This window comes from Oryctolagus cuniculus, chromosome 6 (assembly GCF_051225735.1).
Source record: "Oryctolagus cuniculus isolate XC-2025 breed Fujian yellow rabbit chromosome 6, ASM5122573v1, whole genome shotgun sequence".
Taxonomy (NCBI): Eukaryota; Metazoa; Chordata; class Mammalia; order Lagomorpha; family Leporidae; genus Oryctolagus; species Oryctolagus cuniculus.
The window spans coordinates 43,108,467-43,132,537 of record NC_142872.1 but is presented as its reverse complement, the minus strand read 5'-3'; the positions used below and the strand labels follow the sequence as shown (position 1 = coordinate 43,132,537).

The window sequence follows — 24,071 nt, the reverse complement described above, 5'->3', positions numbered from 1 at the left end:
GTTGCCCAAGGCCATGCCATGTAACCCTGACAGATACCTGAAACTCAGCTCTATCTTCTGCAGCCCAGTGTCATTCATTCTTCCCCAAAACTGCTAACTCATGACATTTCCAAATTGGTTTTTCTTGGAGAGAATTTTAACCTATGTAAAACAGCTTATTAGACACCAGAATCTTCAAACTTTCACACTAAGCCTTCTACTTCTTCTTCTTCTTTTTTTTTTTTTTTTTTTTTTTTTTTTTTGACAGGCAGAGTGGACAGTGAGAGAGAGACAGAGAGAAAGGTCTTCCTTTTGCCGTTGGTTCACCCTCCAATGGCCGGCGCACCGCGCTGATCCGATGGCAGGAGCCAGGAGCCAGGTGCTTTTCCTGGTCTCCCATGGGGTGCAGGGCCCAAGCACCTGGGCCATCCTCCACTGCACTCCCTGGCCACAGCAGAGAGCTGGCCTGGAAGAGGGGCAACCGGGACAGAATCCGGCGCCCCGATCGGGACTAGAACCTGGTGTGCCGGCGCCGCTAGGCGGAGGATTAGCCTAGTGAGCCGCGGCGCCGGCCTTAAGCCTTCTACTTCTAAGCACCAAAATACATGCTTTCAACTCTTATATTCCCTCTTCAAAAGATTCCCCTTGTCAAATCTCCATTCACCCCATGACTTTGTCACTCCCAGTTTGATAGAGCACTGTTTAGAGTCACAGAATTTTTTTTTGTTCAGTTTAGTAGCAACTAGCATTGCTACTTATTAACAGTGTAACCTTCAGTAAAACACAAAACTTCTTAAAAATGCATCCATCAGTAAAACAGGAGACTTGGCATTCAAAGATTGAAGACTGTCCCTTTGCTACCAAACACAGCCTACAGGAAAGTTGTATTTGGTCAGCAGCATTTTTTCTTAACCCAATTAAATGCCTTTCGATGAAGAATGCACTCAACAGACTGCCAGAGGTCCCACCTCTCATTTTACACAGGGGTCTTCCAGTGCATTTATCTCTATGCAATTAAGTTTCCATCACTGCATCTAAGATTTTCCATGTATACTACAAGAATTATTTACATCTTTTTACTTAATATTCATACGGTAATTACCCCCATTAGAAGCCCAGAATGGGTGTTCACAAAATTATATAGTAACTTCAGAACTACAGAGAGCCTCAGAGATGATCTAGCAAAATTCAACACTTCCATATCACAACATAGATAAAAAGACTGAAGTCAAACTCCTTAAGTTACTCGCTCAAAGTTTCTAAGTATAAATCATAACTGTAAGACGGTTCAAATCAATAAACATTATCAAAGTATTTACTTTGTGTAAAACTCCACACTGGAGCTAAAGACCAACAAGAACTATTCCAACCTCATCAAGACACAAACTAACAAAAAGAACAGCCACATACACATCAAGTCCTTATACAAGTATACTTGCTAAGACAAAGGGGAAGTTAACTTCTTCCAGGTTTATGGAGATCTGAGAAAACTTCCCAATAAAGAGATCTGATAGGGCTGCTGGTATAGATAGAAAGTGAGAACACAGAATAAGAAAGAAGCAAGTAAATGAGTAAATGCACAGAAAAAGTAAGTAAATCAGCATTACTGGACTGGAACAGAACATAACTGAAAAGCAAAAGCGTGGACGAATCCTAAGAGCAAGTGCCTTCTGCTTTCTTCTTTATGATGAAGTCCACTTCACACTCCCAACCCAAATACCTAAAACAGGGCTAAATATATTGGGAACTCACTACTAGCCTATAATAGGAAAAATATTAATGGCAGCTAGAGCTGAGGGTGGGATTATTACATGCCACATACTGTACTAGCATTTCATTTGCATCTCATTTAATTCTCATGAAATATTTATAAGTACTAACACTATTCTCACACAAGAAATAACTGAAGCTTAGAAAAGGTAAGTAACTTTTCTAAAATCACACATTTATAAAATGGAATCACAGCCAACTTGCCTCCAAAGCATATGAACTACACCAAACTGCTAACAAATGCATCCGACAGAAAACTTACTAAGATTTTCCAATCAGATTATCGATCTCCACATATCAATAACTGCACTGCAAAGAGGAACAAAGAGAAGAGGCCAGGCAAAGACTTGGATTCTCTAACCTTGCAAATGCATCCCTACTTTTAAAGAATGCTTTTATCCTAAGGCCACAAAATGCCTGGGAGAGTATAAAACTTCATAGCTTCCTTTAACTGAATGTTCTCGGGCAAGTTATTTTACGTCGGGGAACTTCAACGTTCTTGTCTGAACAGTGGGAACAGCAGTACCCACTTACTAGGATGCTATGAGAACGAAATCATGCATACACAGCACTCAGCATAATGTCATGCACGATGTGAACCGTGGCGGTCTACAAACAGTCCCAACTCACGTAAGTAACCAGAGAAGTAATTAGGAGAGGGGGACGCTCCCATACCCTAACCAGGTCCGGCAAGGTCCGATGAGAAGGCTGACGGAACGCATTCGCAGTAGTGCTTGCGTGATGCGTAACCTAATCCCCGCAGGTCTACGCAATACGACGGCGGAAAAATGACATGTCAAAGCAAACACATGGGCGGTCTAGTTTGCCTCTGTGGCCCCAGACTCTAAAGCTCTGCCGGAAAGTAAGCGCTCAACAACTGACACACTAATAATTGGGCCTTGGCCTGGCACTTCCAGACTTACCCCAGGGCCAGCTTCCCCCGGGTCCTCAGGTTCTGTATCCAAAACGCACCTGTAACATCAACGCAAGCTGTTAACTCACATCTCCAATCCTTTTTTCCGTCCCTTAACCGCTAAGAGAAATCCTCACCGAACTGCTGCAGCACGGCCACCGCCATCTTTCCCGCCCTCCAGCCTCTACGGAAGCCTCCGAAATCAAACGCCGCACGGACAACACGCATGCGCAATACCCCGGCGTCCCTCCGGTCAGGATACCGAGTAGTACCCACGCCTGCGGTGTTGTCATGGAGACCGGGAAAGCGCAGCTCTTGGCTTCGGGCGCCGCAGGCCAGAATTGCTTGGGAAGGAATGACTTAATAAAGCCCAAAAACTAGTGGGTTTCCAGAAATCCACTAAGATAAAGAAAAACTGTGAGGAAAGAGAGAACTGAGTCTGTGAAAAAGCCACCTAGCACGGTGGGCCTCATTTTCTTGACAGAAATGCTCTTACGGAAGCACAAGCTTGTAAAAATCACTGAAAATCATATGAAAGTTCCCCTTTTTAAAGAATTCTTGGCCATTGGAGGGTGAACCAACGGCAAAGGAAGACCTTTCTCTCTGTCTCTCTCTCTCACTGTCCACTCTGCCTGTCAAAAAAAAAATTAAAAAAAAAAAGAATTCTTATTTATTCATTTTATTTTTTAAATTAAAGGCAGACTGAGACACAGATCGTCCACCAAGTAGTTCATTCCCCAAATGCCTGTAATAGTCAGGGCTGGGCCAGGCGTCCTGAATCTGAGCCTCCCATGTGGATGGCAGGGACCCAGGTACTGTAGCCATCAGTCACCACTTCCCACCATGCACGTTAGCAGGAATCTGGGATTGGGAGCGTAGCCGGGACTCAAACCCAGGCACTCCAACATGGGAGGCAGGAGTCTTAGACGGTACACGAACGATTCTCCCCGAAAGCTCTTTTGAAGAACACATATTTTAATTATGAAATAATGCATGATGTCCTAATTCCCACACATCTCCAGGTTGATCCTAAAGGGATCTTACTACCATATTATGTGCGGCAGTCATTTCTCTAAATCTCATTTATTCCTAATAGCAATCCAGCAAAACATGGATTATCATCTTCCTTCTTCAAATTAGAAACATATTCAGGGAAAGTTAAAGTCTCCACTAACAACTGGCACAACCAGTGGTCAGTCTAGGGCTACGTACCTCTGAAGTTAGTGGCCCTTGATACCTCCCAGTACATGATACATCTTTGATTTCTCCTTATTATTGATAGTTACCTCCGGTTAGAGTTTGCTACACACACAAGGATTCCAGATGCAAACAAACAATACAGGAGTAGCAGAACCTAAGCATGTTCCACTGTTTTTCTTCGGCACCACTCACCATTATACAGTTCCCTTAAGAGCAGACAAAGAAATCAAAAGAGTAGCTCCATTTGGCTTCTCTTAAATCTTTTAACACCCAAGAATTCAGTCGGAATTTCCACCCAGTTGCAGAAACCGTTCATTCCCGTTTTGATTCCTGATTCGTACTTTTATGTTATTGCTAACTGTCTTTTTTGTAGATCATCTTTAAAGCATCTGCTGACCTAGCAAAGCGCTCTGGCTGGCAAACAGCGTTCAAAAACCACTGGACAGGATAGTAGTTGAACAGCTCCAAAGCAACACCCGCAGAGCCGGGAGTTGGCACAGCTAGTCCAACTCTCTCATCACGTGCTTCGCCGTGAGATTTGACTACCTCCAGGGCTGGTCTCCAGGATCACCAAGATTGGGGCGGATCTCCTGCCCCAGGCTAGATTAGGACGAAGAGCGAGGTGTGCGTGGCTGCGCCCTTCCCAGCCTAGAGCGGCGGGACCGGAGCTCGCGCTGCCGCATGGGCCTCGGCGCGCGCCGTAGCGGCGGCCTATGGGGGCGGGGCTCAGGGTCTACCCCGCCCCCGTTTCCCGCTACAGCGTGGGGCTGCGAACCGTCTACACCTGCGGCTGCTTCCCTGAGCTGTAGCACCGGTGATCATGGGGCAGGAACCGCGGACTCTGCCGCCCTCCCCCAACTGGTACTGCTCCCGCTGCAGCGATGCGGTACCCGGCGGCCTCTTCGGCTTCGCGGCCCGAACCTCCGTCTTCCTTGTGCGTGTGGGCCCCGGCGCGGGCGCGAGCCCTGGGACGCCCCCTTTTCGAGGTAACTTCCCACCCCTGGGCCGGAGTTTTCCTGTCCGTCCTGCTCCTCTGGGGCGTCAACTGGACGTCTCCAGCTAGCCCTTTTCCTACAGAGAGTGCCACTGAGACCCCGGCAGGAGGAGAATTTGCTCACGGTCACTGAGCTAAGTTGCCGTGGGTCTCCGAGAATGAGCTGCACCACGCTGTGGCAGACCGGTCCCGCCTCCCGGCGCTCGCACGTGGGACCGCTCCCTTTCTGCAAGTTTGCACTGCGTAGACCCAGCACTTGAAACATGGTTCCCTGCAAGACCAAGTGCGCGCTAACCCCCTGGGAGCCTTGCCGAGACGGAGGTTGGGGACCTGCCTGCGGATGCAGACTCAGAGCAAAATCATAGGAATATGTGATGCTCCTCTCTGCGGGATGAATGGGTTGAGCCTGATGCTGTCGGGCTCCAAACTAAAGCTCTGATCGTGCCTTGGGCTGAGACGTGCGAGATATTTATTATACTCCAAACGACCTCAGGCCTAATGTAAAACTGGCCTTCACATTCTTCCTCTGAGTAGCTTCCCAGCCTAGGAGGTGACGAAGCAACAGACACCTACTGCGATTACAGCTAAGGAAACTGAGGCACAAAGAGATGATAGGATTCTGTCTGACGTCACATGGCAGAGCCAGTAGTATTAGTCCTTGGGGTTTCAGGTTGTTAGTCTGTGGTTATTTTTATTATAGCCTGAGTTGAGTTCACCCCATCTGATCATTCGCGATCCAACAACAGTATGATTCTACCAAGAATCTTGGAGAGCACTTTAACTAACCTAGAGTCTGGTTTTGCTTGAAGTTGTAGGAGAGTTGGTGGGACACACCGAAAGGGTCTCGGGCTTCACGTTTTCTCATCATCCTGGTCAGTACAACCTCTGTGCCTCCAGCTCCGACGATGGGACTGTGAAAATCTGGGATGTAGAGACAAGAGCAGTTGTGACAGAACATGCGCTCCATCAGGTACTGTGGATTGCTGGTTTCTCTGACCTTTTTCATTAGATCTGTGCCAGGTATAGTTTTGCTGGCTCATGTGCAAGGTAACTTTTACAGTTTTGTTCATTATTTATAATTTTTACTTACTTTTATCTGATAGGCAGAGAAAGACTGCCACACGGATATTTTCCAGCTGTTGGTTCACTCCCCAAATGCCTGCTGCACCTGGGACTGCACCAGGCTGAAGCCAGAAGCCTACAATGCAATTGGTGTCTCCCATGTGAATGGCAGGGACCCAAGTACTTGAGCCATCACGTGCTGCCCTCCAGGTGTCATGTTAACGGGAAGCTGAAATCAGAAGGGAGCTCAGACTCAATCCCAGGCACTTCAGTATGGGAAGCAAGTGTCCTCAGTGGCAAACTGTGTCACTGTGCCAAATGTCTGCTTGTGTTTTATTACTTGGAGAAGGAACTCTATGTTGTAAAGCTCCTCAAATCTTTTGTCATAGGAGGTGCATATAAACCAGAAGTTGGTGAACCATACTGCCTGTTTTTGCAGATGGTTTTATTAGAATATAACCATATTGATTGATTTAAGAATTATCTATGTCGGCTGGCACCGAGGCTCAGTAGGCTAATCCTCCGCCTTGTGGCGCTGGCACACTGGGTTCTAATCCCAGTCGGGGTGCCAGATTATGTCCTGGTTGCCCCTCTTCCAGGCCAGCTCTCTGCTGTGGCCAGGGAGTGCAGTGGAGGATGGCCCAAATCCTTGGGCCCTGCACCCCATGGGAGACCAGGAGAAGCACCTGGCTCCTGCCTGCAGATCAGCGCGGTGCGCCGGCCGCGGCGGCCATTGGAGGGTGAACCAACGGCAAAGGAAGACCTTTCTCTCTGTCTCTCTCTCTCACTGTCCACACTGCCTGTTTAAAAAAAAAAGAATTATCTATGTCTACATTGATGTTACAACAACAGAACCAAGTACTTGGCAACAAAGATGGCATGGCTTCTGGAGTCTAACACATTTACAACTGACTCCTGCCATAAACTATACATGAGTGAATGAAGCTCATTTCTAAACCAGATAATTAACTGGGGACATGTGACCGTGGCGCGCGAGTCCAGCATCCCATGTCAGTGTGCCAGTTTAAGTCCCAGCTGCTCTTCTGTTCCAGCTTCCTGCCAATGTACCTGGAAAGGCAGTGGAAGATGGCTCAAGTGCTTGGGCCCCTGCTACCCATGTGAGACCAGGATGGAGTTCCTGATTCCTGGCTTCAGCCTGGCCCAGCTCTGACTATTGCAGCCATTTGGGGAGTGAACTAGTAGATTGAAGATCTCTGTCACTCTCTCACTCTGCCTTTCAAATAAATAAATCTTTTTAAAAATTAAATAAAACAGCTAGTTATCTGATATACCTGCCTTTTGAGAGAACAAATAAAGGAAGGAAAAGAATCCATCCAGTCTTCAAAAGAATTTTTATTAATGGGGCTAGCATTGTGGCTTAATAGGTTAAGCCACCACCTGCAATACCAGCATCCTATATAGGCAGCAATTCGAGTCTCAGCTGCTCCACTTCTGATCCAGCTCCCTGCTAACATGCTTGAGAAAGCAGCAGAAGATGGTCCAAGTTCTTGGGCCCTGCCACCTACTTGAGAGGCCTGGAAGAAGCTGCTGGCTCCTGGCTTCAGCCTGACCCAGCCCTGGCCGTTGCGGCCATTTGGGAGTAAACCAGTGGATGGAAGATTAGATTCTCTCTTTCCCTCTGCCCTGTAACTGCCTCTCAAATAAATAAAATAAATCTTGAAAAAAGAATTTTCATTACAATTTTTTGTAGAAGATTTTATTTACCTATTTGAAAGGCGGAGTTACAGAGAAGCAGAGGCAGACAGAGAAAGAGAGGTCTTCCATTCGCTGGTTCACTCCCCAAATGGCTGCAACGGCCGGAGCTGTGCTGATCCAAAGCCAGGAGCCATAGCAGAGAGCTGATCAGAAGTGGAATAGCCAGGACTTGAACAGGCACCCATATGGGATGCTGGCACTGCAGTTAGCGGCTCTACCCGCTTCGCTTCAGTGCCAGCCCCCAGATTATATATTATTTCTTTTATATCTTTTATTACTGTCTTTGCAAGTTCCATCCCTCCTGAGGTGAGAACAAATCAGAATATGAAAAGAAACAGATTTCCATTTGTTAGGGGCCATTGTTTTGTTTGCTCCCTTTCTTGGTAGATGTTAAGACACTGGAAAAAGCACTAGAGAAGAAAATGATTCTTTAGTCTCCACTAGTCTAAATTTTACAGTCACTTGGTTGATAATGGTGTCACTATACAGGTAGTACTTAACAAGTATTTTTTTTAAGTACCTATAATGCACCTAGCATATTATGATGGTCTGTTAAATGGGTAAAAATTAAGTAAAAATTCAGCACTGACAAGTGAAAAACAAATATTTTTTTGTTTTTTTCTTAAAGCATACAATCTCAGCACTGCATTGGTCTCCTCGAGTAAAGGACTTAATAGTATCTGGGGATGAGAAAGGAGTAGTTTTCTGTTATTGGCTTAACAGAAACGATAGCCAGCACCTCTTTATAGAACCCAGGGCAATCTTCTGTCTTACTTGCTCACCTCATCATGAAGATTTAGTGGCCATTGGGTAAGTACTTTGCCATCATTATTGAGCTTTATTTTTGTTTGTGATTATTGATTATATTTTGCATGTGCCTTACTTTCTCACCTGCCTTTATTCCTCAATACAAACTTTCCACAGAAGGTAGAGGGCTCATACCTCCAAGCCTATGGTATCATTTATTACTGTCTATCCCATTCCCTCTCTCTGTGTTTGTTTCCCTGATACTATACTTCCCACATTCATCATATCTAATTCCTCCAGTCAACCTCCAAATGTTGGACATGTCCTCTTTTACCTTTTATCACTTTATACTACCTTGGGCTATAACAGTGACTCCACAAGTGTCAAATGATTGTATCTGTCTCTCTGGCACTGAGCTGTCCTTTTAGATTGGGGAAGTGATATGGCTTTGGGGTCTATCTCCCCATTGATCACCAAAGCTGTTTCACATAAGCTGCAGAAGTGAGCATCCTCTTTGCCCTTGCTACTCCATGAATTTTTCATCCAAAGATACCCTCCAGTTTGAAGACTTCACATTAGCGATGACATTAGACTTTTGGAGGAAAAAGTTGGACTTGGGCAGATTCAAGAAACTAGGGGGCAAGATAATAATGGACATATGCATGTATACAACTTTTCTATAAAGTTGTAAAAAGGTGGGGCCAATGTTGTGGCATAGTGGGTAAAGCCACTTCCTGCAACACCAACATGGGTACCATATGGGTGCCGATTTGTATCCCAGCTTCTCTGCTTCTGATCCAGCTCCCTGCTAATGGCCTGGGAAAAGCAGCAGAAGATGACCGAAGTACTTAGGCCCCTGCCACACACATGGGTGATCCGTAAGAAGCTCCTGGCTCCTTACTTGGGCCTGGCATAGACCCAGCTGTTGCAGCCATTTGGGGAATGAACCAGCAGATGGAAGATATCTCTCTCCCACTCTCTATTTAATTTTAACTTTCAAGTAAATAAATAAATCTTTCAAAACATAGATGAAAAAAACATACATAGACATGAAAGCAGAAGAGGAATATTGGGTCAAGGAAATCTTTAATGGATGATACCAAGAACATGTTATTATGTAAATGGAAGTAAAACCGAAGAGAGAAAGCTTGTTGCAGGAGCAAGAGCGATGTTGAGATGTCAATAGCACATTGGAGGGGCCGGCACCGTGGCATAGCAGGTAAAGCCGCCACCTGCAGTGCTGGCATCCCATGTGGGCACCGGTTCAAGTCCAGGCTGTTCCACTTCCGATCCAGCTCTCTGCTATGGGCTAGGAAAGCAGAAGATGATGGCCCAAGTGCTTGGGCCCCTGCACCCACTTGGGAGACCCAAAGAAGCTCCTGGCTCCTGGCTTCAGATGGGCGCAGCTCCAGCTGTTGTGGCCAATTGGAGATAAAAAGAGTACATTGGATACAGATGACAAGCAGAACGATTGATAATATTGAAATAGATGCAAGTAGGTTTGTAGGTCAGTTTGGAAAAGGAAAATGTTCCATTCTGTAGCTTCTGACTTTTCTCAGAAAGGCATAAAAGCAGTGGGGTGTCAAGTTCCAGGTGGGTTGGAACTCGATTCAGGATGAAGGGACTAAAACCATCATCTCAGAGAACATGACAACGAAGTTGTGGAGATAAATTGTAGGTGTGGTGTTCAGTGTTGAATACCAACCTGATGGGGCGGGGGCTGTGGTGTGGAGGGTTAACACCCTGGCCTGAAGCTCTGGCATCCCATATGGGCACCAGTTAGAGATCCGGCTAGCAGTAGAAGATGGCTCAAGTCCTTGGGCCCCTGCAGCCGCGTGGGAGACCCAGAGGAGGCTCCTGGCTTCGGACCGGCGTAGCTCTGGACATTGCAGCCGATTAGGGAGTGAACTATCAGATGGAAGACATTTCTCTCTCTGCCTCTCCTCTGTGTAACTCTGTCTTTCAAATAAATAAATAAATCTTTTAAAAAAAGAAAAAATACCAAGCTGAGGGGCCAGTGCTGTGGCATAGCAGGTAAAGCCGCCACCTGCAGTGCTGGCATCCCATATGGGTGCTGGTTCAAGTCCCTGCTACACCACTTCCAATCCAGCTCTCTGCTATGGCCTAGGAGAGCAGTGGAGAATAGCCCAGGTCCTTGGGCCCCTGTACCCATGCGGGAGACCTGGGGGAAGCTCCTGGCTCCTGGCTTCGGATCGGATCGTCGTAGCTTTGGTCGTTGCGGCTAATTCAGGAGTGAACCAGGGGATGGAAGACCTCTCTCTCTCTCTCTCTCTCTCTCTCTCTCTGCCTCTCCTACTCTCTCTGTGTAACTCTGACTTTCAAATAAAAAATTAATATATCCTTTTTTTTTAAAAAGTACTTTACACAATAAAAGGAATTTATTTCTTAAAATTTTTTTTAAAAGATTAAAAAAGAAAAGAATACAAAGCTTAGGATCACAGTCATAAATTTAAATAACTACTGAAACTGAGAAAGGAAACAGTTGGATTCAACCAGGTTTGGGGTTTTGTGGAGTAAACACCCCAGGAGAGAGGAGACAAGGGATACAGTGTTGAGCTGATGAGAGGAGACAAGGGATACGGTGTTGATGAACACTGTGCTGCAGGATGGGAAGGACAGGAGGACAGATGTGGGTGAGTGAGGGTGAAAACGTAAGGGCTCTGTGAACCAGTGATCCTGTGAAGTGCAAGCACTGTTGCAGCAGAAGAGTGAACATACAGGGTGCAAGGCAGGGTTCAGAGAAGCCTGAATCAGACTGACCGTGAAAAACGAGCAAGGGGTCACAAGTAGATGTAAAGGAACTGCAGAGTTGGACAAAAAGGACCAAATCAGAGTGATGTGCTTTTAGAGGATCTTCAAAACTATGATTATTCCTGGAAAGCTTAACTGGAACGTTAAAACAACTTGATCCCATGACATTAGATTGCATACCTTGAAATCCAGGTGTTCAAAGATTAACATACCATTTTCTTTCTTTCTTTCTTTTTTTTTTTTTTTTTTTTTTGACAGAGTGGATAGTGAGAGAGAGACAGAGAGAAAGGTCTTCCTTTTTGCCGTTGGTTCACCCTCCAATGGCTGCCACGGCTGGTGCGCTGCGGCCGATGCACCGCGCTGATCCGAAGGCAGGAGCCAGGTGCTTCTCCTGGTCTCCCATGGGGTGCAGGGCCCAAGCACTTGGGCCATCCTCCACTGCACTCCCTGGCCATAGCAGAGAGCTGGCCTGGAAGAGGGGCAACCGGGAAAGAATCCGGCGCCACTAGGTAGAGGATTAGCCTATTGAGCTGCGGCGCCGGCAGTATTATTTCTTTTTGTTGGTTTATTTTTAAATAAAGCTGTAATGTTGTTGTTCTCTTTAGAATCACCTAATATGTAGACATCCACAATGGTGACTGCTAAGCTGAAATGTTAACAAGAGAGAATGTTCCGGGTTGGCTTTTCATTAATGTTTCTAACTTGTTTTTTAGCTACAAGGATGGCATAGTGGTCATAATGGACATCAGTAAGAAAGGAGAAGTGATTCACAGGCTTCGAGGCCACGATGATGAGATCCACTCCATAGTCTGGTGCCCCCTGCCTGGTGAAGACTGTTTATCCCTGAGCCAAGAGGAAAACTCAGGTAGAGATGATTTAAGGGAGAGTTCAGAACGAAGTAAAGAGAGTTGTATCATTTGAATTAAACCTAAAATTTAGGTTTTCTGTATCAGACCTTTGAAAGAGATAGCTAAGTTTTAGAATTGCTTACAAACTAATTTTTCATTAATAAATGTATATTGAATGCATATTAATGAAATTATCATCTCTCCTAGAAGAACCTGACATTCACAATGGGAAAGTTGTAGCACAAACTCCACTGTCAAAAGGCTGCTACTTAGCCACTGGAAGCAAAGATCAGACCATTCGGATCTGGAGCTGCTCTAGAGGCCGAGGTAAGACTGGTTTTTGAGATTCATTTTGTGAGATGACCTGTATTGATCCAGTGGAGGTAAAAGCTTTTTTGTTGTATCCTCTGATCCCAAGAGTGTATCATCTGTTAGAAAGTTTTTCTCTACCTTTTTGTTCCAGAAAATTGCTTCCCCCATTTAGCTTGGGCTGTAACTCTTGGTGCTATGAACATCTGGTTTTCGTGTTAGAAATGAGTTTCTGATACATTTCAGGAGAAAGCAGGGTCCCGGCTTTAGCAAAGGGTCCTTAGTATGGACAGCAAGGTATTTGTTAGAAGAATAGGAATACTGGAACGTGACAAGGCCTGAAGCAAAAGAATAGAAAATATGTCTAGAGTTAGAGCTTCTTACGCACAGATGCAGAAGAAAGAACATAAAGCCAGCAAGCAAGTGTGTGTGGACATGTGGAAGCTTACTGTACCCGAATTATGGGGGCCCTCAGCATGAGGTTTTCCCAAGCTTCTAACAAAACTCTTCCCTTAAGCTTGGAAACGGAGAGCAGCTCCAGAGAAACTGCATGTCACCTTTGTAGTAACAGTCTCACCTTTTTATAGTGGGCCTCTCTTCTCTGACTTTGTTTTCCTTTTCTAGTTTTTTTTTAAATACTATTATAAAATTCACATAAAATGTACCAGCCTAACCACTTTATTATATACTTAATTATTAAATTTGCTGTAATGGTGTACAGCTGTTGGCACCATTCATCTCTAGAACTCTTGTCATGTTGTGAAACTGAAACCATGCCTGCTAAACAGTAAGTCCTCGTTCTCCTCTCCCCACAGCACCTGACAACCACTACCTCTGCCTGTCTCTGAACTCATACTGTGTATGTCTTTTTTGTCTTACAGTACATGTCTTTTTGTGGCTTAATTCACCTAGCATAATATTCTTGATTCCTTCTGTAACACATGTTAGAATGTCCCTCCTTTCTAAGGCTGACTAATACTCTGTTGTACATATGTGCCACGTTTTGCTTATTCATTCACCCATCAGTGGACTCTTGGGTTGCTTCCCGGTTTTATCTGTTGTGTATGATGCTAGTGTGAATGTGGGTGGACTGTCAACATTATTTTAAGCCATGAACATTTTATGATTTGGGCCCATATGTGTTAATGCATGTAAGGTGAGCAGCACAAGGCTTGACATGCAGTTCAGGGTTGGTCAGTGGTGAACTTTGCAAACTGTGGGCAACTTGTAGACTTACTACAGCTAAAACTGAGGGGGACGTCAGGCTGAGACTCCCTCCAGAAGGGCAGCCTCTAAACTATGGATCTCTGAACTGGATCATCTGTGGTATTTGAAAGGCAGAGTTAAGAAAGAGAGAGTGAGAGAGAGAGAGAGAGAGAGAGAGAGAGAGAAAGAAACAAAGAGAGACAGAGAGATCTTCCACCCCCTGGCTCATTCTGCAAATGGCAGCAATGGCTAATGTTGGGCCAGGCCAAAGCCAGAAGCCTGTAACCCTATCCAGAGTTAGAATGATCCAACAGAAGTTCTTAGAACCCTCTTCAGATCTACTCGGTCAGAATCTTCAGGCAGTAGGTCCTGGCACATAAATTTTTAAAAGCTGCCTCTGTGATTCTGATGCACCTACAAATTAGGAGCCACTGGTTGGTAGTGTGTCAGTGCAGCAACTACTGCCACGATGTGTTGACTGACAATTTTTCTCTTTTGGATCTCTAGCCACCTAGAAGAAGTAATCCTACCCTCTGTCCTTCTAACTCTGGAAAATTTGGAGTTGTGTTACCAGCATGGGCTCTTAGTTATAATTGGGAACTTGTTTTCCCCAGACCAAAAGTGTGTGTGTGTGTGTGTGTGTGTGTGTGTGTGTATTCTTAATGTGTTAAGGTTACCTAGACAGCATGTAAAAGCTTACTTGACATGAATGTTGCTAGGCTGATCTTAACCACTATTTATGATAATGTCTCTGTGGAAAATGAGGTTTATATTATAAGTAACCAAACTAAGAAAGCTTTAGGGGCTGGCACTGTGGCATAGCAAGTTAAGCTGTCACCTGTGACAGAAGCATCCCATATGAGCATCGTTTAGCATCCTGGCTGCACCACTTCCGATCCAGCTCCCTGCTGCTATGGCCTGGGAAAACAGTGGAAGATGGCCCAAGTGTTTGGGCCCCTGCAACCCACATGAGACCTGGATAGGGTTACAGGCTTCTGGCTTTGGCCTGGCCCAACATTAGCCATTGCTGCCATTTACAGAATGAGCCAGGGGATGGAAGATCTCTCTGTCTCTCTTTTTTTCTTTCTCTCTATCTCTCTCTTTCTCACTCTCACTCTCTCTTTCTTAACTCTTCCTTTCAAATACCACAGATGATACTGTGACCTGCTGATGACTTGTGCAGTAGTTTCACTGTCTTGAATACTATTAACCTTTTTTGATCCACAGGGGTAATGATTTTGAAATTGCCCTTTCTGAAGAGACGAGGAGGAGGAATTGACCCAACTGTTAAGGAGCGCCTGTGGTTGACACTCCATTGGCCCAGTAATCAGCCCACACAGCTGGTGTCCAGCTGTTTTGGGTAAGTCTTTTTTTGATAATATCACCTTGATGTATTTTGTTTTTCTGTTGTTGGGGATTCCCAGGGCTTCTCTTCGTGGATAAAGAAGTTAGAGTACCAGTCAAGACTTGTGTTAGGATGAGCCATTTGAAGTAGAAAAATCATGAGGCTGATAGCTGTGCTGTCTACTAACAAAGCTTGAACAATAACTTGGTGGTTAAATGTGTGGGTTCTGAAATTAGGCAGAACTGAATTTTGTAACCTATCTGCTACTTACCTGCTTTGTGTTCATAAACAAGATGCTTTATTTTGCTGAACTTCAGTTGTAGCATGTAAAAAGAGGAGATAGTAGTAATAGTTTACTTCTTAGGGTGTTTATGGGAGTTCTATAAAAAAGTAAATTTGACAAGTTCCCTGCCTTTAAATGAGGTAAAACAGGGGCCGGCGCTGCGGCTCACTAGACTAATCCTCCGCCTTGCGGCGCCGGCACACCGGGTTCTAGTCCCGGTCAGGGCGCCAGATTCTGTCCCGGTTGCCCCTCTTCCAGTCCAGCTCTCTGCTGTGGCCAGGGAGTGCAGTGGAGGATGGCCCAAGTCCTTGGGCCCTGTACCCCATGGGAGACCAGGATAAGTACCTGGCTCCTGCCATCGGATCAGCGCGGTGCGGCGGCCTTTGGAGGGTGAACCAACGGCAAAAGGAAGACCTTTCTCTCTGTCTCTCTCTCTCACTATCCACTCTGCCTGTCAAAAAAAAGAGGTAAAACAGGTAAAGCACATAGAAACCACCTGAAAATGTTAACCTTGTCTATTCCACCACCACCCTAAAAGAGAGATACTGTATCTTAAACTTAAGGAGCTGTGTGAATTATGGCAGCATTTTATTATTAAAGCTGTTAGGAAAGTCTATTAAAAAGTAGTCTAGGACATTCACATGGTTCAAAAATAATGAACCTATATAATAAAGCATCCTTTTCACTTCTGTCTCCCTAGCTGCTTGGTGCCCCTCCCCATAGGCAATGACAAATTTTGTGTGTATGCCCTCCTAGAGATATTCTGTGGATATCTGAAAAATATGCAATTCTTCCTTTTTTTAAAGCAACAAGTGACAGAAATTACCTGTAGCTAAGGGCTCTGACTCTGGCTCAACAACCACTGTTCTTCAATTACTTGTGAAAGACAACTAACACGGGGGACTGGCACTGTGGCACAGTGGGTTAAGGCCCCGGCCTGCAGCTCCTGCATCCCATATGGGAGCCAGTTCGAGTCCTGGCTGCTATGCTTCCAATCCAGCTCCCTGCTAATGCGCCTGGAAAAGCAGTGGAAGATGGCCCAAGTCCTTGGGCCCCTGCACCCACATGGGAGACCCAGACGACGCTCCGGGCTTTATATTGGCTCAGCTCTGGCTGTTGTAGCCATTTGGGGAGTGAACCAGTGGGTGGAGGATCTCTCTCTGTCTCTGCCTCTCTCTCTATAACTCTTTCAAATAAATAAAATAAGTCTTTCAAATAAGAAAGAAAAGAAAGAGAACTAAGATCTGTGTTTTTCCTTCCTAGAGGCGAACTGCTGCTCTGGGATCTCAACCAGTCTTGGAGACGGAGATACACCCTCTTCAGCACTTCATCAGAAGGGCAGAACCACTCCAGAATCGTGTTTAATTTATGTCCTTTACAAACTGAGGATGATAGACAGCTGCTGCTTTCCACGTCCATGGATAGAGATGTAAGAGCTGCTTGTCAGTACTCAGCACCCCACCCCTGGTTGCAGCTTCAGAGTTCCTGCGACTGATGGGCACTAAATATACTCTCAGTACCGAGTGGTGAGATGTGAGGGGCCACCAGGATGCTTGTGTTGAGGGAGACATGATCTGGAAAAGTGGGTGTGTCCAGGAAAAGATGTGTGAGGACATGCTGCTGTTTCTCCTGGTCCATAGTTTACGTAGCCGAAATCTCTTGAGATCCCTTTAAGCTATATAATTTGTACTGTTTTTTTTTTCCTAAGCCACTTTTTCTAATTTCTACCAGAAAAATTAAATTATATTACCCACTCTGTTAGCCAATCCTATTTGAAAACTTTTTCCTATTTCTCTGATCTTTTTAATATTTATGCCCTAACCTTTACTTTATTCAGGTAAAATGTTGGGACATGGCCACACTGGAGTGCAGCTGGACCCTGCCTTCCCTTGGTGGGTTTGCCTACAGTCTGGCCTTCTCTCCTGTGGACACGGGCTGCTTGGCAATAGGTGTTGGGGATGGCATGATCCGCGTCTGGAATACACTCTCCATTAAGAACAACTATGACGTGAAAAATTTTTGGCAAGGTGTCAAGTCCAAGGTTACATCAGTAAGGATGCTTTTTTTTTAAGCTTGTTTTGTACATTTCTTTTCAAATAACTAATTCTGCTTTTAGAAAATAATCTATTTATTATTTGAATTCTATTGGGAATCAAAAGTTGTTTAAAAACATTTTTGGTGAAGTTTGAAACTGGGAGAGCAGAAGGAAACCAAACTTATTATCCCAAATCAGAGTTTAAACATATTGAGGCTTTGTTGAATTCACTGTTTTCATAATACTAAGAAATGAGAAATAACCTGAATGTGTTTTCATAGAAGATATGTCAAGTTATAAACACCTGTTTTGATGCTATCAAACTATTAAAACTGATAGTATAGATGTCTCTTTGATGTGGAAAGACATGATTCATGAAAAATGCAAATTATAAAACATGGAATGCAGATTAGAAAAGACTATATATAATAATCTTTGCTTTCCTCTAATGTTGGGGCTGTTGCTTTTTAATCCGAAAGCAAAACATGTTTGTGAATGAAAGGAAACCCAACAATCTGGAAGTGTAGAAAGCAAATATTATTTCCTACCCTGTCTGCCACTCCAGTCTCCAGCTTCCATAATGACAATGTGTGCTTTTTCCAATTCATTAATTATTAAAAGAGACATACTCTCTAAATTTTTTGGAATCTTTTATTCCCACTCTACAGTATACCAGCCACATTCTTAAATGTTAGGACTCTTTGTTTTTTTCTGTTGTGTATGAGGGTACTTCAAAACATTTGAAAAATTTATTTTATTTTGGCTCTAAAAATTCTGAGTTCCATGCATATAAGGCATTTTCAAGAAAATGGATATTCTGAAAACTATGGGGGAAAATGGAGAATGCATATTCTGAAAAAACTACACATGGATTTCAAAATACTTGAAATTAACTTATGTTTCATTCTGTTTTCCCATGAACATTCTAAAGTACTCTTGTATATCTAAAGTTTATCCATAAAAATGCCTAAAAACACACAAAATTGGTGGATTGGGGGGGGTAGAGATGATTAGATCATGGTAACTTTCATTTTTTATTAAAAATATTAAATTCTTTGTTTTTCTCTTGAAATTGATTACAGTTAGAAGAAATGTCCATTTGAATGGTTGGAGCCTAATGTAAGGACTCCCTTAATGGCATGTCCCTCTTCTCATGTATTCTTATTGGAAACTTTTTTTGTAGCTGTGCTGGCACCCAAACAAGGAAGGTTGCTTAGCTTTTGGAACTGATGATGGAAAAGTGGGATTGTATGACACCTACTCCAGCAAGTAAGAAATGTGTGATTCTCTTCAGCCTGTTGACCAGAATATCAATGATGAAGATCAAAGTGGCATGAATGGCTTTTTTGGAATAAGATTCTGGCTCTGAAACTGAGGTTCAGAACTGAGAATTTTATTTTAAAAAGTTTTCAGGTGGTAGTATTTCAGCACATTTGATATTTGGTAACCACTGAAATAAACCATTATTTTGTTTTATGTGAGTTTTCAAGCATACATTAAAGTCGTAAAATTGGTAAAAGAATATCCATGTCCCTTCTATCTAGATTGATCAATTAACATATGGCCATACGTGTTTTATGTGATTTTATATGTGTTTTATCTGAAACATGTGAAGCAAGTTATAGTTCTCAGAATAAGGACATTCTATATAACTATAATATCCTAGTCACACAAGAAAATTAATAATTTCATAATATGATCTTATATATATAATGAGGTGCTTTTAAAAGTTCATAAAAATGCATATTATGAAAAAATTATGCATGGATTTCAGAAACTTTTTGTTCAAAACTTTTCTGTGAACTTTTCAAAATACCCTCAAGTTATAGCTCACTTTAGGTATCTTTTTTTTTTTTTAAAGGTTTATTTTCTTTATTTGAAAGAGTTACAGAGAAGTAGACAGAGAGAGAGAGAGAGGTCTTCTATGCGCTGGTTCACTCCCCAAATGACCTCAACGACCAAGTCTAGCCCAGGCCAAAACCAGAAGCTAGGAGCTTCTTCCGGGTCTCCCACGTGGGTGCAGGGGTCCAAGGACTTGGGCCATCCTCTGCTGCTTTCCCTGGCCATAGCAGAGAGCTGGATAGAACATGGAAGGGCCAGCACTGTGGCGAAGCAGGTAGAGCCTCCACCTGCACCACTGGTATCCCATATAGGCACCGGTTCAAGTCCTGGCTGTTCCACTTCCAGTCCAGCTCCCTGCTAATCTGCCTGGGAAGGCATCGGAGTATGGCCCAAGTGCTTGGGCCCTTGCACCCATGTGGGAGACTCGGAAGAAGCTCCTAGCTTTGGATCAGCCCAGCTCCAGCCACTGCAGCCCTTTGGGGAGCAAATCAGAGGATGGAAGACCGACCTCCCTCCTTCCCTCCCTCCCTCCCTCCCTCCCTCTCTCTCCCCCTCTCCCTCTCTCCCTCTCCCACTCCCTCTCCCTCTCCCTCCCTCTCTCTCCCTCCCTCCCCCTCCCTCCCCCTCCCCCCTCCCTCCTTCCCTCTATCTGTAACTTTGTCTTCAAATAAGTAAAAAAAAATTTAAAAAGTGGAGCATCTGGCACTCAAACCTGTGCCCATATGGGATGCTGATGCTTCAGGCCAGGGCTTTAACCCACTGAGCCACAGCACTGGCCCCACTTTAGGTATCTTATACATAGCTGTTCTAGAGGTTTGATGAAATTGCAGACCCGTGCAATTCAGTTTGGCAGCCAGTAGCAATATGTGGCTATTTGTACTTAGAATAGTTATAATTAAATAAAATTAGAGGGGCTAGTGTTGTGGTGGGTGCTGGCACTGCTGGCATCCCATACTGGAATGCTGGTTTAAATCCTGGCTGCTCTGCTTCCAGTCCACCTTCTTGCTAATGTACCTAGGAAGGCAGCAAAGGTGGCCCGAGGCTTGGACCCCTGCCACCCATATGGGAGACCGGGATGGAATTCTAGCTCCTAGCTTCTGCTTCACCCAATCTGGCTGTTGTGGCCATTTGGGAAGTGAACCAGCAAGCAAATGGAAGATCGGTCTTCTGTCTGTCCTCTCTATCTGCCTTTTAAATGAATAAATAAATAAATGTTTATTTTAAAAACCCTGCTTATTCTATTCCTTTTAGCCAAAGAAATTTTGGCTCATTATCTAGATTGTTCACTATAAATAAGTCAACAACTAGCTTGGTGATAGTTCTAGAATTCTAAAGTCATACAAGGGATATAATTTATATTAATAGTAATAACAGTGCAGCCCTTTGTTCCCCATGTCATTATCACCATAGTGACCTTAGAAAATATTCTTAAATGCAAGCCTTCTTTACGAGAGAATCAAAAACTACCAGTCTGTCCACCCTGAAATCTTTCAGTTTAAGATTGGGATGTTAGTCTCACTGGGTAAGTCTGAAAATGACTTCTGATCATCTCCATGAATATAAAATAAGGTGAATACATTTGGTTGATAATGATAAATGCTTAGCAATAACCCTAGTTCTGGGCTCAGTGGTATGCATCTTCTGAATTGACACATGGAAAAGACAGCCTATTTTTCTTTAGTTGTGATAACCTTTATGCTTCTGTAAAACTACAGTAATATTGGAGTACTTGACACTTAATTGAAGTGGGCTTTTCAGAATGAGAAATGAGGAAAATGATCCCAAACTGGCTGGATGGGTAGGAGTAGCATTTTTTTCTGGGTAAGATATCTTTAAGACTTCATCATTTTGGTAGCAGAAATCATTATGTAGTTTGTTGTAGTCAAATAGATAGATTAAGATATTGTTAAATTGTTTTTGTCTAATAGCAACTAATTATATAATAGGGACCTTTCAGAAAAATATGGTCTGTTTTACACTAAAAATTTTTTTTAAAAAATCTTTCTGTTTGTCCCCCACCCCATAGACCTCCACAGATTTCCAGCACATATCATAAGAAGACTGTGTACACGCTAGCCTGGGGGCCACCAGTACCCCCCATGTCACTTGGTAAGTGTTTGGGCCATTCTGTTAACAACTATGAGAGTATTCCCTTTTCTTTCTATTAAAGCTGAAAAGAATTCTAAATGCTCTAGTGCAGTGACTGCTTATGTAGTCTGCTGTGTCCTCTAGAGGTCTATAAAGTAGTAGTGGCAGGTCATAAATTGGCCTTGGTGGGAGAAGCCATTCCCCCATGACCCTCCCCAGTCTCAAAAGGAAGCACAGTTCTACTCTTGAAACTGAAATTCTTCATTGTACATAGAGTCAGCTCATTCTGGGTCCTGACCCCAGTCTACTGTTCTTCACTAAAACTTGTCACTTTGTAGTTTTATCAGAATTAGAATGTTGCTTCACTGTGTTAATGGGATAATGCTCATCTCTTTTCCACCACAAAACAACTTAGGATTTCTGTATTGATTTCTTCTCTTTGGTTACACTTTGCTGCTTTCCCTCCTTTACCACTTCAGCATTGTCTTTTTGTTCTTGTCCCCATCTTTTTAAATGAATGTATTCATCAAAAGTCTCTTACAAACTTTTCTTAACTATTTGTATTGAGACATCTGTGGCTTTCCATAGTAACTGCATCACTAAGAGAGAGTAAATCCTTTAAGTTGTTGGAACTCAAGCAGCATTGGAATTCTGGTTCGTGCAACAGATGTTTATTGTGTTCCAGCACTAATGGAAATAAAAGTTGTTCTCACAGAAACCCATCAGCACCTCTGGCTACTGTAATACTAAGGAAATCTTTGCTGTGAGGACAGCTCCTTACAGTTAGCCATAGAAGGCACTGCAGCTCCATATATTTAAATGCTCAAGAGTACAGTACTCATTTCTGAGGAAAAAAATAACTGCTCAAAAGCTTTAATTTGATGACATACTATGTTGTTTTCTGACCCAGTTTTGGTGCCTCTACTATTTTGAATTCCTGAAGAATGAAGCAAACAGATTGCATCATACAAATTAATGTAGAATTAATGTACCTTTTTACTTCTCCACCAACTGTGTTCAGGTGGAAAGAGCATGCACTTTACTCCATCTTAAGCAGTTTATAGTATGGTATGGTCACACTACAGCAGCATATAGTTAAGCTGTGAAACTGATACAAACTTTCTTATTGCTTATAGGAGGAGAGGGAGACAGACCCTCCCTCACTTTATACAGCTGTGGAGGGGAGGGGATTGTCCTGCAGCATAACCCCTGGAAGCTTAGTGGAGAAGCATTTGACATCAACAAACTCATCAGGGACACCAACTCAATAAAAGTGAGTTCTTACAGTGCAAAGTCTTCTCTTGATCTACATCTCACACTTCCCATCTTTCATAATAAATGCAGTTATTCCTTATAGAACAGGCTGTGAAGTAATTTGCGGGCTGTAACCTATATCTTAGGAGTGTTTATCCTTAGGCAAAGCAAAGAACTTAACCCTCCCCCAAAAAATATTTATCTACTTGCATGAAGATTTAGTATAAACCCTCAGATCTTGGATGTGAAGCATCCTTTTTGGTGTCCATTTAGCCAGAGTGATGTGTGGCATACATGGCTTCATGACGTTGTGTGCCAATGCAGCTGCAGAGTATTTGGCTTGAGAAAGAATTGGCCTTCTAATATTTCAGTGAAATAATTTCACATTTAGACTAAAACTACCAAAATAATACAAAGAAATTATACAAGGAATTCCCTTACATCCTTTACTCAGATTCCCACATAAATCACAATTGCTTTACCATTCTATTAATTTATCTGCTTGCAGAACTGTAAAGTCAAACCATAAGAACAGAGATTTCCTTACCCTCTCAAATGAGCATTTTTTAAATGCTGTTTATTTTAGTATGACTAGCCTAAAAGTCACATTTAATCACACATTGAATTATATTTATTGATTACAGTCTTTCACTTTCTTAGTATCTGAACAATAATATTCAGCAGGGAATAAAGGAGACAAACTTTCTGTTCATAACAGCCTTTTAGATGAGTGGCAGCTGAGATATAGATCAGATGTTCGTGCAAGGAGCCTGGGCTGGAAATAGAAATTTGGAATTCCTTATCATAAATGATAGATGATGAAACTGTAGGCATGTGTGGAGTGTGCAAAAGAGATAAATAAGAAAAGAAGAGAGTCCAGGCAGCCTAGAGAGACGGCAACATGTAGAATTAGAGGAAAATCAGATTCTGGGAAAGAAATTTTGGAGAAAAAAAGAAGAAACAAGGAGTGTGTATGGCTTTCATTAAGGAATATGACTCCATGTTGTCAAGGCCAGTCCACATATTTCATTCTTTATTGTGAACAAAAATCTTTGATTAGGTTTATTCACAAGGTTAAATGCTATAGATCATTAGTGTTATTTACTAGGTTCTTCGCCTTATGTAAGAAATCAGAATTAGAATATTTGTCATTAGTACTCCTTGACTCATAATGTTGATTATTTACAAGAATGGCTGTTACACAGAACATTTTTAAACTCTAGGGATTTTTTTTCTCATGCTGTCGTCATTGATTTGTAAGCTGTGTGGAGAGAAGAACACTGTTTACAGTTAAGATCGGTTTGTTTTGCTTTCTAGTATAAATTGCCTGTACACACAGAGATCAGCTGGAAAGCAGATGGCAAAATCATGGCTCTTGGCAATGAAGATGGGTATGTGTTTGCTTCTCTAAAAAACAAAAAACTTGGTAATTACACACATACTTGGTCAAAAGCTGGCTACTGCTATCTGTAATGCTAATTGGGAAAGCGAAGTTACCTTTGATATTGTGACTGATCCTTGTATCTTGACTGATCCAGGAACTCTTTACTTCTTTGAGAACTGTGGAACTATTAAGATATTTTTGATCCAAAAAGAGTGTTTTGACTGGTCTGTGAGTCCACGATGCTGAGCTCCTACATTAAACTGCCAAAATCTCACCCTTGTTTTTTTGCTTGTTTATATGTTTTAAGATTTATTTATTTATTTG

At 43.1% G+C, this 24,071-nt stretch overlaps 2 protein-coding genes across 10 annotated transcripts in view; one reads left to right on the top strand and one right to left on the bottom strand.

The window, feature by feature from the left end:
• MRPL22 (mitochondrial ribosomal protein L22) overlaps positions 1-4,541 on the bottom strand; it is a 35,132-nt gene extending 30,591 nt beyond the window's left edge. For 5 of the 8 annotated variants that reach the window (XM_070076369.2, XM_070076361.2, XM_070076360.2 and 2 more), the window contains exons 1-2: positions 2,800-2,848; positions 2,673-2,721 (exon numbers count right to left, since the gene is read on the bottom strand). Coding sequence is in view for 1 of the 8 variants with exons in the window: in XM_002710180.6 (XP_002710226.2) it covers positions 2,673-2,721; positions 2,800-2,827 (77 nt within the window). In the remaining 7 variants the exon portion in view is untranslated. Of the gene's footprint in view, positions 1-2,672; positions 2,722-2,799; positions 2,849-4,259 lie in introns of those variants that run through there. The other 3 variants (XM_051843552.3, XM_070076370.2, XM_051843553.3) reach the window with 3 other exon arrangements.
• Positions 4,542-4,543: 2 nt separating this feature from the next.
• The window catches only part of GEMIN5 (gem nuclear organelle associated protein 5), a 45,405-nt gene continuing 25,877 nt past the window's right edge, over positions 4,544-24,071 (top strand). Inside the window, exons 1-12 of one of the 2 annotated variants that reach the window (XM_002710179.6) lie at positions 4,544-4,848; positions 5,666-5,826; positions 8,263-8,444; positions 11,867-12,018; positions 12,209-12,328; positions 14,744-14,876; positions 16,408-16,573; positions 16,982-17,194; positions 18,363-18,448; positions 21,048-21,130; positions 22,246-22,382; positions 23,681-23,754. In XM_002710179.6, the coding sequence (XP_002710225.3) occupies positions 4,683-4,848; positions 5,666-5,826; positions 8,263-8,444; positions 11,867-12,018; positions 12,209-12,328; positions 14,744-14,876; positions 16,408-16,573; positions 16,982-17,194; positions 18,363-18,448; positions 21,048-21,130; positions 22,246-22,382; positions 23,681-23,754 (1,673 nt within the window). In that variant the 5' untranslated portion in view covers positions 4,544-4,682. The remainder of the gene's footprint in view (positions 4,849-5,665; positions 5,827-8,262; positions 8,445-11,866; positions 12,019-12,208; positions 12,329-14,743; positions 14,877-16,407; positions 16,574-16,981; positions 17,195-18,362; positions 18,449-21,047; positions 21,131-22,245; positions 22,383-23,680; positions 23,755-24,071) is intronic. The other variant, XM_008255311.5, reaches the window with a different exon arrangement.